General features: G+C 36.2%; 1 protein-coding gene across 3 annotated transcripts in view; it reads right to left on the reverse strand.

The window, feature by feature from the left end:
• Positions 1-6617: 6617 nt before the first annotated feature.
• The window catches only part of LOC140233184 (uncharacterized), a 34773-nt gene continuing 26963 nt past the window's right edge, over positions 6618-14427 (reverse strand). For all 3 annotated transcript variants that reach the window (XM_072313309.1, XM_072313301.1, XM_072313316.1), the window contains 9 exons: positions 14300-14360; positions 13790-13825; positions 11803-11870; positions 11331-11413; positions 10725-10752; positions 9673-9701; positions 8534-9052; positions 7584-7681; positions 6618-7028 (listed from right to left, as the gene is read on the reverse strand). In XM_072313309.1, the coding sequence (XP_072169410.1) occupies positions 6975-7028; positions 7584-7681; positions 8534-9052; positions 9673-9701; positions 10725-10752; positions 11331-11413; positions 11803-11870; positions 13790-13825; positions 14300-14360 (976 nt within the window). In that variant the 3' untranslated portion in view covers positions 6618-6974. The remainder of the gene's footprint in view (positions 7029-7583; positions 7682-8533; positions 9053-9672; positions 9702-10724; positions 10753-11330; positions 11414-11802; positions 11871-13789; positions 13826-14299; positions 14361-14427) is intronic.

Here is a 14427-nt window from a genome sequence, read left to right on the forward strand (position 1 = left end):
TCCGTGGGTGCGATTGGCAATGACTTGCCGCAGGTGGCGCTGCATCGGCATTTGCATTGGCAAAAGTGACATGTCATCGCATATCAATTTTTTATACATGATAAAAAATATTGATAATATATTGTACATGACTAAAGAGAAAAAAAAAGTCATTCTATCTTTGTTGTGTTTACTTCCGCTTTTGTTCTTCTTTCATTCATGTAAATGTGATGTGTTTTTTTTTTTTATTCTTATAAGCTCTCAAGACTAAAAGGTAAAAAATCTTCAAATCCTCTGACTTCTGCTCTGACTTGTCTCAAATAATTATAGTTATTCAGATTTTCCATAAATCTTTCTACATTACCTTTGGTTGTAATATATTGGAATAAGTAAAATATGTGGATGCAAAGTAACAAAGGATAATGTGAAATTATGGAAGTGTGATCCATCATTTCATTGTCATTCTAATTTTCTTCATACAGTACCTTTTAATGATTATCAGTTACATCCTGCATAAAGTTGACCTTAGTAGGCATATAAGAATCTCTCTCTCTCTCTCCTAAGGTTTGTACATTAACCATATCCACTTCGGCTGTTTTGAGCAATATAAAAACACTGGGGAGGGATCTCAGAAACGCAATGTCCGATGAACTTGAAATTTTACTTGCTGATAGGGCCTAAATCTCTCTGTGCTGAATCTGGGCCCCGTTTTGTGAAGAGTTATAATTGGTTATATAGTTGATTTCTGTCATAAGTCTATGGCAGCCTGTGTGGTAAGGGAATTCATAATCATTTATATCTTTTGATAAAATGGCACCCAATGGCATAACTTATCTTAATTTTGATAATTTGCCAATTGATTCATTATGCAAATTTTATGCATAATTTCATAATTTCATCCTACAGAAGTATATACATAGAGACATATGAAAACTGTGTAATAATGAAGAATAATGTTGCCCAAATGAGAAATGAATAAAAAAGATACTCCCTATGTCAATCATTTCTGTTTATAGAAACTCATTTTTCCCTCTCTAAACAAAAGACATTACCAAAAGTTCTGTTTTGTATTGTCTATATTTCTCATGTCTTATTGTTTTCTACTTTTCATGCATTTTATTATTTCAAAACTTTGTTTCTATATGAACCAAAAAGAAGCATGAAACAATTTCAACATTAATTTCTGTGCAAGATCCTGAAAGAAATGTGATCCACTGTGGACTGACAGTTTGTGATTGTAGGTATACACAAATATATGAAGAGTTTGTTCGCAAAAACTGATAAGTCCATATTTGCCAAATGGAGATATTTGCGATTAAAGGTCAAGAAAAATAAAGAGAATAATAAGAAAATTTATACTTCTTTTGACCATAACTTCAAAAATGTACCTGTATATGTAGTGACCAATATATCATTTAAAAGGTATTATTTTGTACTTTATGACAGAGACCGTACTTCAAAATCTTCAAAAATGGACTTATCGGTTTTTGTGAACAAACTCTTCATATGTAGTAATGAGTCATTTTAATGAAGTGCGCACATTTATTGACTGACATGGTATAAAAATATGTGCAAAACTTCAGTGGAAAAAAAAAAATCATGAAGCAAGAATCAAAACGTCTCGATCACTCGATCAGTCACTTAAAATATGGGGGGGGGGGAGGGCCCTCCCATCGCTCAAATGAATATTTTTGCTTTATTTTTTTTTTTACTCTACCTAACGAAATACTAAGAATGAATGTTACAAGTCATAACAACATGATAACAATGTTAATGCTACTAGACATGTACTACCCACAACTACCGGTACTACTGATGATGATGATTGAAAAATAGATAAATAAATAATGATAATAATAATGATAATAATAATATAATAATAATAATAATAATAATAATAATAATAATAATAATAATAATAATGATAATGATAATGATAATAATCATAATAATAATAATGATAATAATAATATTATTATTATTATTATTATTATTATTATTATTATTATTATTATTATTATTATTATTATTATTATTATTATTATTATTATTATTATTATTATCAATAATTAGAATAAATATTGATGTATGTGTAGCACATCATATACCGGTAGGTGTTTCTAGGCGTGTTGATACTGAACAGAAAAGTCTAATAAGATACCGAGTATGATTGAGAACATAGTGATTGTGATATGCTAAAAAACAAACAAACATTGTGATTGATTGAATAAGTGAGTTCTGACCATATGATATTACACACACACACACAAAATCCAAACTACATGTATATCCATCATCCATCAATCAAGCCACAGAAGTACTGTTTATGTGACTTGATGTACTAAAGATTGCATAATGACCAATACATGTACCACAGGTTAACCAGGGTTTAATACTCATATTTTCATGTGTGTACAGCGGCTCAGACATTCGCATCATCACGAGGATTCCATCAAGCTCATAAAATCATCCCTGCTTCTCAGAGTAAACAAATTTTTGTTCTTCTGTTGTTGTTGCTGTTTTTTTTTTTTCTTTTTTTAAATCAATAAATTGTACAAGTACTGCCACCTACACTTCAGGCAAAAATGTATAAAAATAAACATATAAATGCAACATATATATGAAAAAAAAAATCAAGTGACTCTGGAATAAATCAATGATATCTATACCTTCAATTTCTCATTATTATTCCTCTATTTACACATATAAAGTGCTGCAAATATGCAACAATGATACATCATGGAGTTGGTTGTGCATTCCAAAGCCAACAAATTGTTATAATTCTTCTGACCTCTAAAAGCAATGGTTATATGTGCAATATATATGATCTAGCTGGAGTCACAAGTTATTAGCTCATTGACAACCAACAGGTACCACTCTGTATACACACATAAAAAAAAAATGTATCCATCCATCAATCACTGATCAATGTGTCTCTTTAGCGATCAATCAATCCATCACTGAATCAGTCTTTCACATAGCACACACATGCAAGTTGTAGCTGGTGTTTTCGATTCAATTTGCCTCTTCATTCTTTTTTGTCATGCACAATATCACTTTGCCCCCCCCCCCCCCAAATACATGTAGGCTATTGTAAAAGTGGAAATTTTTGCTTCAGTACTTTTTCACATTTCAAATCCTGCGGAATCAAGACATTGAATAGTGTAACTAATGACACACACAAATATTTGCCTGCTTTTATCTTTTCTGTAGTTTCTGGTCACCTAAAGTGAGCAAAAATTTCCATACTGCAAAAATTACCACCATTACAGTAGTCAGTTATCCAAATCAGATATGAATAATGATTTCCTCAGCCAATTAAGAAAGGAGGTTAATGTTTTCATCTGCGTTTCTGTGTTTGTTTGTTTTTCTGTGTGCAAAATACAACTCAAAAAGTTGTGAACTGATTTGAATGAAATTTGCAGGAAAAGTCGATAATGACACAAGGAACAGATAACTAAATTTTGGTAGTGATCCAGAAATTTGTATGGATTTTTGAAGGATTTTTGATCTTTTAGTAGATAGGGTCAATGAACTTGGAAGTTCGAGCTGCGCGTATTTTAGGTTTGCATACACGCACCAAAGAACTTGCTCTGCTCAGGCAAGGTGCTGCGCAGCTGGAAGCTGATAACATAAACAATAGGCTTCTATATTGGGAAATTGGGGATTGTTTTCAGCATGCATGTATGAGTGGAAATCACTGGTCTCTAATTGAAGAATAAGATCAGTGGTGGAAATGAGCTGAACTCGGCAGAGGTCCGTGCTCTCAGAGTGCTTTTCTAGTTTCTTTCTTATTCTGCTTTTGCCATCTCTCTTAAAAATTGCAACAGATATCGAGATGCAGTCAACAGTAACCACATATAGAAAAATACAAAACACAAACAAACAAGAGAGTAAATATGATCTGAACAAACAAATCAAATGAAAACTAGAATCTCTGAATAATGCCACGGGCCATACCCCGGACCAATTTAATGGCGTACTCTAAGTCAAGAGAACATGAGGAAGCATACATTGTTTTGTTTGAACAAACAATGTAAGAGTTGACTTCTTTCAAAACATCTTTTACAATGAGACATGTTGGAAAATGATAGCAAAAATTCCATTTCGTGCAGTAAAAATCTATGTGGATGGCTGCCATATTGAATCAAAGACTATTGATAGTATTAACATCTTTACCATCCTGCATGAAGTATGAGATATGACTCAGTGAGGAGACCTTACTACACCTAGGCATGGAGCTCACTATGCTCTATCTGTTTTATGTGAACCAGAGAGCACAAGCTGCAGACCAGGTAAAGAAAGGAAGATGGGACTTTTATTTAAAAATATACACCTGAAAACAAATGCTACACACAATCTTTCAGGAGAAAACTACTACCGAGCTTGACTGTGAAGGAACTAATCCTGACATTTCAGTAGCAAAACACTCACTTATGAGAGAAAAATTAGTACAAATCTAGCCTTTGATGCTATGTAGGCAGTAAAGATGGGTGCTCACATGTGAACATCACATGAAGTATGAAGTTCACATGTTAACAGTACAAAGTAGCTAAAAACAATGAAAACGCAAATTAACATTCATAATTTCACATCAAGGTTCATCAAGTGATTTCAACAAGCGCAAACTTGTATAATTCTTCTTCTTCTCTTATGGCACAATGCTGTGCCGCGTTGTTACCATAGGACTAAACCTATTTTGTAAATTTTGTGCCTCCTTCATACGTAATACAGACACATGAGGCAAATGATGCAGTCAGGTTATAACATGACATAAACTACTGTGGAAAAAAAAAATATCCTTACTGACCTCAGCTGCACATGTAATTCAAACATGAACTCTCCGATTCAATGTGACTAGAGGTACTTACAATCTTTGATCTTTGGAGCCATGTCTTTATGCATCAAGAACAATCACTGATTACAGTTCACATTCTGGCAAGAATGTGCACGAAGTCGATCAAAAAGTCAGAAAAATGTGCTGTCACAATACTCAAAAAATCTCTTCACAATGTATCTACGCTGCCAATGTCAGTGTCATTGCTTGAAACAAACTGCCCAAAACATCACAAAATCTGCAAAGTATCTTTGAAAGTAGAAATATAACATGAACAACAAATGAGCAAGAAAGGCACAGGGAGACATTGCCTAGTGAGGGTGTTTGTTTGTTTGTTTGTTTGTTTGTTTGTTTGTTTGTTTGTTTTTCCCCTCAATATCACTATTGGATACCGTTACTACACCTGATTAATTTCAGCACAAGTGTCAACAAAGATTCTTGAAAGTCTAGACACATAATTGAACAAATTAAAAGGATTTACACTGGAGAGAGGCTATATATTTGCTACAACCTGGGCCCCGTCTTATAAAGCCTTCAAATCAATCACAAGTCCCCAAATCAATCGCAACTTGCATTGCAGCACACAAAAAACTTGTGATTGATTTCTATCACAAGTCTTTATAAGACAGGCCCCAGGAAAAAGTCATTGCTAACTTTCCTCATTGTGTCATATTACCATACTGGATACTTTCATTGCACATTTGAAAAGTGAAGTATACACACTGAAACAGTGTACATTAATTAAGAATGGCTGACAACTCATATTTTGGCAAACTAAACAAGAAAACATAAAAACATATGACTTGTGACAACAAACTGGGAAAAGAAAGAAAAAAAAAACTGGCATTCACTGAATTAACAAACTTTGAGAGAAGGCAGTAATAATTTCACTGCAAAACATGTACTGACAATCATGACATTGTACAACTTAAGATTTACAATTGCAGTGGTTTTGTGGGAAGAATTTATATAAAAAATATAAATGACCAACATATCTCGTACATTACACAGGTCAGAGGAAACAGTTATTATAAGCTGCACTATGTCAAAGCAATGGACCTTACCCCTGGGAGGGAGAGTGGGTGAACACCAGTAGTCTTTCTCACAGACCTCGCAAAGCTCTCACAACAGTTGCTAAGAAACTCATTCGGTTATTTATGGCTAAAGATGCATGGTTTTGTACCAAGGTGCAAGACTTATTAGTATTCCCAAGCCCACAGTACTAAGAATAACACCTTAATCCTTCTTTCATCATTCAGACATAAGAGAGAAAGTTATATATGAGTGGAGAATGACTCTCCAATCTGAAGCTCATTACTAAGGCCACCAGAAATAAGGTACCTGGTGCTTGATGTTCGCTATATAATACACAGCCTAGCCATGGTTTCATGCCACTGATGCAAGGATCTTGGCAGATTGCACTTGGTGTCACACTTGCTATGTCAAAACTACGGCAAAGAGACCCATTACATTATCTATCAGTCAGGAACTCTGATGATTCAAGTTCAGAGACTTGGTTTGGGTTTACCAGCTATCTCTCTGGGGGTAAACTGTGCTCTGCAGGTCGAATCTCTCGACTCTAGAAAATGTATCTAAACTATGACAGGAGCAAAATACTGTTCACGGTTAAAATATCAATTTAGTCAACATTATAACAATGTTTTCTGTGCCTCTCAATGAGCCTATTGTAAAGTCTGACACTATTCCACAAGGTGATCACTATGAATGGTAAGCCATTCATAACAAATCGATTGATTTTTTTTTTTTTTTTTTTTACATATATATATATTTTTTTGCATCCTCCCATTACACCATCAGTAACATCATGACTCAGGCACAAAACCTTGTCAATACCCTCATTTTTAATAAAGCATGTAGCTGTTGTGATTTTAAATTTTTACAAAGCAGTACGATTTAAATATCTAACAACATATAAAAGAGCTCAACCATCACTGCTAGAGACAGCTGAACGCCAATGTTCAGCTATCTCCAGCAGTAGCGTGTGATTTTATTTTTCAATCACATTTAGGCTGATTCTATCCATGACATCTCAGTCTGATCCATGAGCCCTGCTCTGCTGAGATATCTGACTAAGCCAGGAGGTTATTTTTCCAGCACTGGTAGTCAGAACTTTCCCTTCCCCCTTGTCTTATCCTCACTATGTCTGCATATTGGGGGGCTGTCTCGGCGGGGGACCTCTCGGATTCATGCCCTGCAGAACAGTCAAAAAGATTACAGATGTGGCACAAATGCTGTAACAACAACTGAAACAATACAGAACAATGATAGTGGCATGATGGGGAACAAAGAGCTGCATTATCAACTTTGCTCATCTTCATATTCATCTTCCTTGGTGATAGGTTGAGCAATGCTGCACACTGGCACTGGTCTGATGGTCTCTGACCAGTTAAAATTACTGTCGGACCAGTAACTTTTGCAGGAATGGACCAGTAAAACCTGGAAAAACTGGGTACCTACTGTTCCGACAGACAGGTTGGACCAGTATAAAAAAAAAAAAATCAAAAAAATGTGTTAGTGTGCAGCCCTGGGTTGAGTCGTATTTTGAGTATAGCTGGACAGCAGGAACTTGTTAAAAGTTACAAACATATGTTTGCAAATGCAGTGTGAAAAAAACTTTTTCTCCTGTGAAATCACATGCATGAAAACCTGGTCATTCTTAGTGATCTATCAGATTATTTCAAAATGGAATAAAATCTAAGTGAATATGTCACACACAAAAAAGGTAGTTTGATGAGAACAAAGTTACCTGTGGGCCATCAGGTACCATTGGAGATGACGTCCTGGGACCTCCCATGGGACCCTCTGGAGCACCAAACTGACCAGCTCTACTTCCTGGTCTCATACCTACACATGACATTTACAAGAATGAAAAAAAAAAAAGAATAAACAAATGAAACTCTGGACTCACAGACATAGTGCAAAACACATCAACTTTGTTTGTTTGTTTGTTGTTGTTGTTGGTTTTTTTTTTCAGGAAAAGCAATTCAATAATGAAACTGTGAAGTAAATTACACAACAAAAATATCCGCATCACAAACATACCTATTGTAGTTCATGGCTTTACTGCAAATCTTACAAAGAAAATAAAAATTGTTGGTCATAATGTGGACAATTTGTTGGTAAGAATGGGACTGAGATGAATTTCTACTTTTCAATCAAGTGCCCCACAACATGATACATAAGTATTTGCAAACCTGTAGATATGTATTGCTTTCTTTGTTGAGTATTAATTAAGTATTTGCGACTTTGAGTGAATTGATACAATTAATAAGTTATTGATGTGTTTACAGAGAAAAATGTCCTGAATGAACAAAAGTCTGAAACACATACAATGCCAAATGCTGTGATTGATGTATCTATTTTTTAATGTTGAATATTTGCGATTGTTGTTTTTTTTTTCTTTATACACTGTATAGAAAGGACTAAAGGCAATTACAACTGTCTGCTGAGGGGAGAAACAACTGGATAATGACAGCACAGAGAGTCAGAGCAGAGAGACAAGACTCATTAAGCTGTATAATTCCTAAGAGCTTGAGACAAAAAGGATCATGGTCAAGCAAAAACTTACTGCAGCTGAAATATATGAAAAAAAAGAAAGAAAAGTTGTGTAAAGTATGAAGGAGGTATGGTTTCATGGGTGGATAGAAATAGCTACTTATCAGGCCGTATTACAAGATAGAAAAGACTCAAGATTACCTGGGGGTGGGGGACCTCTTCTATCAAATAGTGGAGGTGGACCATCCCCTGGGAGGGGCCCTGGTCCACGCATGGGAGGGCCCCTGGGGTCCATACCATGAGGTGGAGGGGGACCAAACCTAGGACCAAAGTCTGGATCCATTGGAGGTGGTGGACCATGGGGATCAAACTCTCCCCTGCCTGGTGGAGGGAACCTGGTCATGGGCCCAAAATCTGGATGTGGTGGCCCAGGAGGGCCAAAGTCCATATCATCGGGATGGGGTGGGAAATCGGGCGGGAAATCTCCAGGTGGGGGACCATGCATGTGAGGCGGGCCATGTGGAGGGCCATAGGGATCGTCATAGGGGCCTGGGGGCCCAAAGTCTGGGTGAGGCAGCATGGGTTCCCTGCCATATGGTGACGGGCCAATATCACGCTGCATCGGAGGAGGGAGCATTGAGGCAGGAGAGTCGCGGTGTCGTTGATCTATTAGAGGCGGCGATGGTGAATCTGCTTCTATGATACTATTGCGACTTGGACCTGTGAAACACAAACACATTACACGAGTATTATCAGCAAATTTCACACATCCCTTCAACCATATTGCACTTGTTAAAATGTAATAAATCATCATAAAAATTTTTACTTCTTTGTCCCTCCAGCAAAAAGTAGAAAATAAAAAGTAATAAAGTAATATATAAAGAATTAAACCTAAATGCCAAATTTGAGGTTTAAGAATTAGCAGTATGTATATGTTTCTACATGCAAAACAGTATTAACAGTATAGCCTTCTTTATCCATGACAGAGTCTTCAGTGTTGCCACTGCTCTACCGGAGTGCCCTGCCATTATCATCACCCTAGCATTGCCAGGTAGGTCTACCCATTTATGCACCTGGGTTAAGAGAGACATGGCAGGTAAAAACATCTTGTCCAAGGATGTAAGCATCGGACTGGATTCAAACTTGGGTCCCCAATTGGGAGTCAGCAGTCTCATCCATTATGCCACAGTGTAAATTCATATTCATAAAGTGCAACCAAGATACCACGGGAGAAAATGTCTTAGGTATGTATCAATACATACAGTACATACAGTATCATCAAAGATTGTGAGCTCATCTTCTAAAATAAAAGAAAATTAAAGAAAAACCGTGACACTCACCCCTTCTCGATGAGCGATTATTTCTTTCCCTGTGGATAGGAAAAACAGTGTTGACACATTTTTTAGTATTCAAGACAAAAGTGAAATCAATCAACAAATTCTGTGGATAAATATCAAAAGAAAATAAAATCAGATACCAGTAAATCACTTACACAATGTTGACATGTGACTGTGCCAAGAAACTAGTCAGATGTGAGCCATAACACATATGAAGTTAAATGTGTATTTCTTAGAAGGATAATTTAAACCTTTCAGTGCCAGGGACTTTGGACAGAGTGTCCACTCATACATGGTTTTCTGTGTCAATCTGTACTCAGAGCACACAAAGAGTGGATATGTCCCTGTCTGAGTTACTTTGCAGGGCAATATATGGACATGTAAATTTGTAGGCACCTCTAAAAAAGCACAATTTAACCATTTCGTCTGAAGAGTTACCAGTATCACAAATAAAGCACAAAAGCATGGCGCATCTGAAAAATAATTACCAGCACTTTAAAAACAAAATTCTTACAAACTCTGAACAAACTACCAAATACTACTACTACTACTACTACTACTACTACTACTACTACTACTACTACTACTACTACTACTACTACTACTACTACTACTACTACTACTACTACTACTACTACTACTACTACTACTACTACTACTACTACTACTACTACTACTACTACTACTACTACTACTACTACTACTACTACTACTACTACTACTACTACTACTACTACTACTACTACTACTACTACTACTACTACTACTACTACTACTACTACTACTACTACTACTACTACTACTACTACTACTACTACTACTACTACTACTACTACTACTACTACTACTACTACTACTACTACTACTACTACTACTACTACTACTACTACTACTACTACTACTACTACTACTACTACTACTACTACTACTACTACTACTACTACTACTACTACTACTACTACTACTACTACTACTACTACTACTACTACTACTACTACTACTACTACTACTACTACTACTACTACTACTAATAATAATAATAAACAACTACTTACCCTGGTCTGAATGAGGGTGATACTACACCTGGTGGTCAATATAGAAAGAAAAGTAGGGTTCAAACAATGTTGCAGAGCATTTTATAACAATTAATCCATATTACAATCATTTGCATTTCCATACTGCATCCCAATCACAGATTGCATATTTTCATCTAAATCGGCACACACCAATGCCCACACTGTCAAATATTCCCCAAGGTTTCCAGTTTGAAATCTCTCTTCAGAAAATGCTACACACATAAACACACACAAGTGGCCCACCATCAACTTGGCGCAATAGGAAACTAAGATGGACTAATTTCCTTCACTGAAGAACTATCCTTTGAAGTTTACTATCATATCTAAATAGACAGATTGATTGCACGATTATCAAAACTTTTTAAAAGCTGTATCAGTAGGAGAGAAAAACATCTGAAAAAACAAAAATAAATATTTGTTACTCCAATAATGCAAATATAAACTTAATCGAACAAGACAGAGCCTAATTAAATCTAAAAAGAAATCATGAACATAGACAAGAACTGGATTTAATATCAATGAAGCATACTTCTAATTATTCATGCTCTTAAGTACTTGCTAGTCTGTAATGCTAAGTTAACTCACGCATTGGGGATGGTGCTGCTGCTTGGGGCTTCACCAATGGGGCATTCTCTGATGTGGCTCGCCTTCCTTCTAACTCTGTCAACCTAGGTATAATTAGCAATAAGACAATTATCAAAGCTTTCTTTCACCAGGATAACAAGAAAAGATACAAGGCTCGGTTTGGCCTTGCCATTACATATATAGACAAACAAAACAACCTGGTGGAAAATATATATATGAGAGAAAAAAAGTTGAAGAGGGAGAGATGAAAAGTCATGTAACAAATGGATAAAATGCGTCATTTCCTGTCTACAAAGAGCTGCATATCAATCACGGACTGGTCCAATGTAAAATTCCTGTGTTTCACATTGCATGCTGAAAAATCAGTATTTTGCTTTTGATTCTATTCAAACTGGCCTGAACTCAACATTACTGTGCTATTGTGCCACAGGGAGTGTACATGGTTGTGAGTTGGGAGGTTATCTGGTCATACCTGTGTCTTAGTGTGGCCGCCTCTTTCTTGGATTCCTGCAGCTCCCTTTCAGCTGTTCTAAGTGACATCTGATGAAGGAAAGAGAAAGTTTCACAGATTTGGATGAGATATACAGATAGCCAAGACATGAATGCAAGTTATGAATTAGTATACAAATGTACAATAACTTTCAAGGGTCTAGCAAAAACTGGAGCTAATGAAGAGGTATAAAGAGTCACTTTACAGAAGACTTTCCCTCGAGGCAGATTTATATCAAATTTACTAAACCCATGGGTACAGTAAATTTGATATAAATCTGCCTCGAGGGAAAGTTGCTCTTTATGCAGAGCTGCCAACCTTTTGAAGCACAAATTAGTATTCAGCAGCTCCAAAATGCGTATTTTTCCACCAGAATTCGTATTTTTCAATCTCCCTCTTTTTGCTATTTTGAATTAAACTCGTCGACTTACGAGGCCTACAGGCTCTAAACATAACGTTATGACATATGCCGAAGCATCGAGCTGGTCACCAGTACGATAAAGATGCCAAACTACGCAATGTTCAGTGTTGACCGATTGCTTTCTCGCAATGAATATGTACAAGTGCAAGTATGTACCTCCAAAAACTTGCTGGGCTGATTATGGAAGCTTCCACTATCTAGCAGGGGACAGGGAATGCTTTCATCTTCTCAAGAGAGCTTCTGTGTGAGCGGATGCAAAACTCTCTTCTGTGTTTTCAATTATTGTTTACTATTAAAACATAATCATGCGTTGTTTTCAGGCTTTTTGGATTCTGAATTCGTACTTTCTAAGGACATTTTCGTATTCCCTTCGATTTTTCGTAACAAATACGAATTTTTCGGAACGGTTGGCAGCTCTGTTTATGCCTTTGAATGCTCACAGTTTGTTACAGCCAAGAGTTATTACCTGTATTACAATTGCTTTGTGAAGATAAGTGCAGATAGTTCTCTATGCACCTTAACCCTAAAGGGGCCGGGCTTTTTTGGCTATGCTCAGACCGGGGGGGGGGTTCCCCCCCCCCCCGAGATCTCGGCCATCGGTGGTGCGATTGCGATGAAATTTTGCATGCGTGAGACCCGCGTCATAATCTACAAGATTGTGTCATAAGATTTTTTGAAACAATCAATTTCTAATTTTAATTAATTAATTATGCAAATTAAGCTCAAGGTGATATTTTAGCTTAATTAAAAGCATTGAGAGTCTAATTTTTTGATCTGTAAATCTGTTTTAGCATATTCAACAATTGTACATCACAAAAACTTCCAAAACTCATTTCAATTCTTATGTATTTTATTGTTTTCAGAATTTCTTGTGTATTTCTTTGTTTTTCAACTTTTGTTTTTTCTTGTTTTTTTCATTGGAAATTGTCACTGACCACTTTTCTACCATAATTAGCACAAAATTAATCAATGAAAGTGATTAATTGTAAAAATAATCAGGTTTTTATGCCTTTCATGACAGAGCACTGTTTTCCATAGGAAATGTACACAAAATCACAAAATTGTGCCCGTTTTGGAGCGACATTCCGTTACAAAAATGGGCGTGGCTTCGCAAAAGTATGCGCGGACGTTGCAAATTTGGTCTCAAAAGTTGCGCGAGACTTGAACGAAGAAAGTCAAGAAGCCTCGCGATGAGGCCTTCTCGCGTTACAGAATTCTAGCGCGAAACGTCGAGGGGGGGGGGGCGGATTCCGCCCCCCAGCCCTTTTAGGGTTAAAGGGGAAGGCTAGTAACTGATCAGTGGGAATCAGTGGAAATGCTGGGAGTTGATTGTTCCAATCCTTATGGGATTCATTCAAGAGTTCATTGTATATCTATTGTTGTGTGAAAATGATTTGCTTCAGAATGGTCTCATATTCAAGTAATGTGCAGTTTAATGCTTCCAGGTTAGCGTCCCTGGTCAGTGACGGAGCATTAGAAGCAGTAGAAGGTCTATTGCTCAATAACATTTAACCTCTGTCATAAGACTTCTTTTAAGACTTGACTCACCCAATGTTCATGGGCCTTCTTTTCATGAGCATTAACCTGTATAGAAAGTGGAAAATAAAAACATTGATTTGCAGTTATTAGTATTCACACAACAAATCCAACAGATTTAATATTTCTTTGACACAAGACTAAATGTATTGGATTTCTCATGGCTAAATTCCTATGAAGAACATACAATGCATTTGATTATAGGACATTGACACGACTTTAACATTTCATCTTACTTCTCTCTATTCAAGAACCTGTACAATGAAAATAACTTATGGAACTCAGATTTGAAAAGCAGTACTTATCATTAATTAATAATAATAACAAAATAAAACCAAATCATTAGATGAAATAGAGCAATCACAAAAATGTTATATTTCTTTGATGATGCTGGAGAACACATAAAAATCTAAATTTGTGCATCTCATTTTCTGCCAGACGATAATTTCTGATGAGAATTGACCTGTCTGCCTTTTCTTTTCTCCAAGTGAGATCTGCCTCATATCGGTTCCTAAAACATACCTGTGTCCTGTAATTTCTCTCTGACTTATCCAATTCAGCTTTGAGATCAGCAATCTGTTGTCTGTAAAAGAACAAAATGTGTTAAATATTGAGGAAAGTTTATCAAGATCTATAATCATGTGCAAACG

This window comes from Diadema setosum, chromosome 1 (genome assembly GCF_964275005.1).
Source record: "Diadema setosum chromosome 1, eeDiaSeto1, whole genome shotgun sequence".
Taxonomy (NCBI): Eukaryota; Metazoa; Echinodermata; class Echinoidea; order Diadematoida; family Diadematidae; genus Diadema; species Diadema setosum.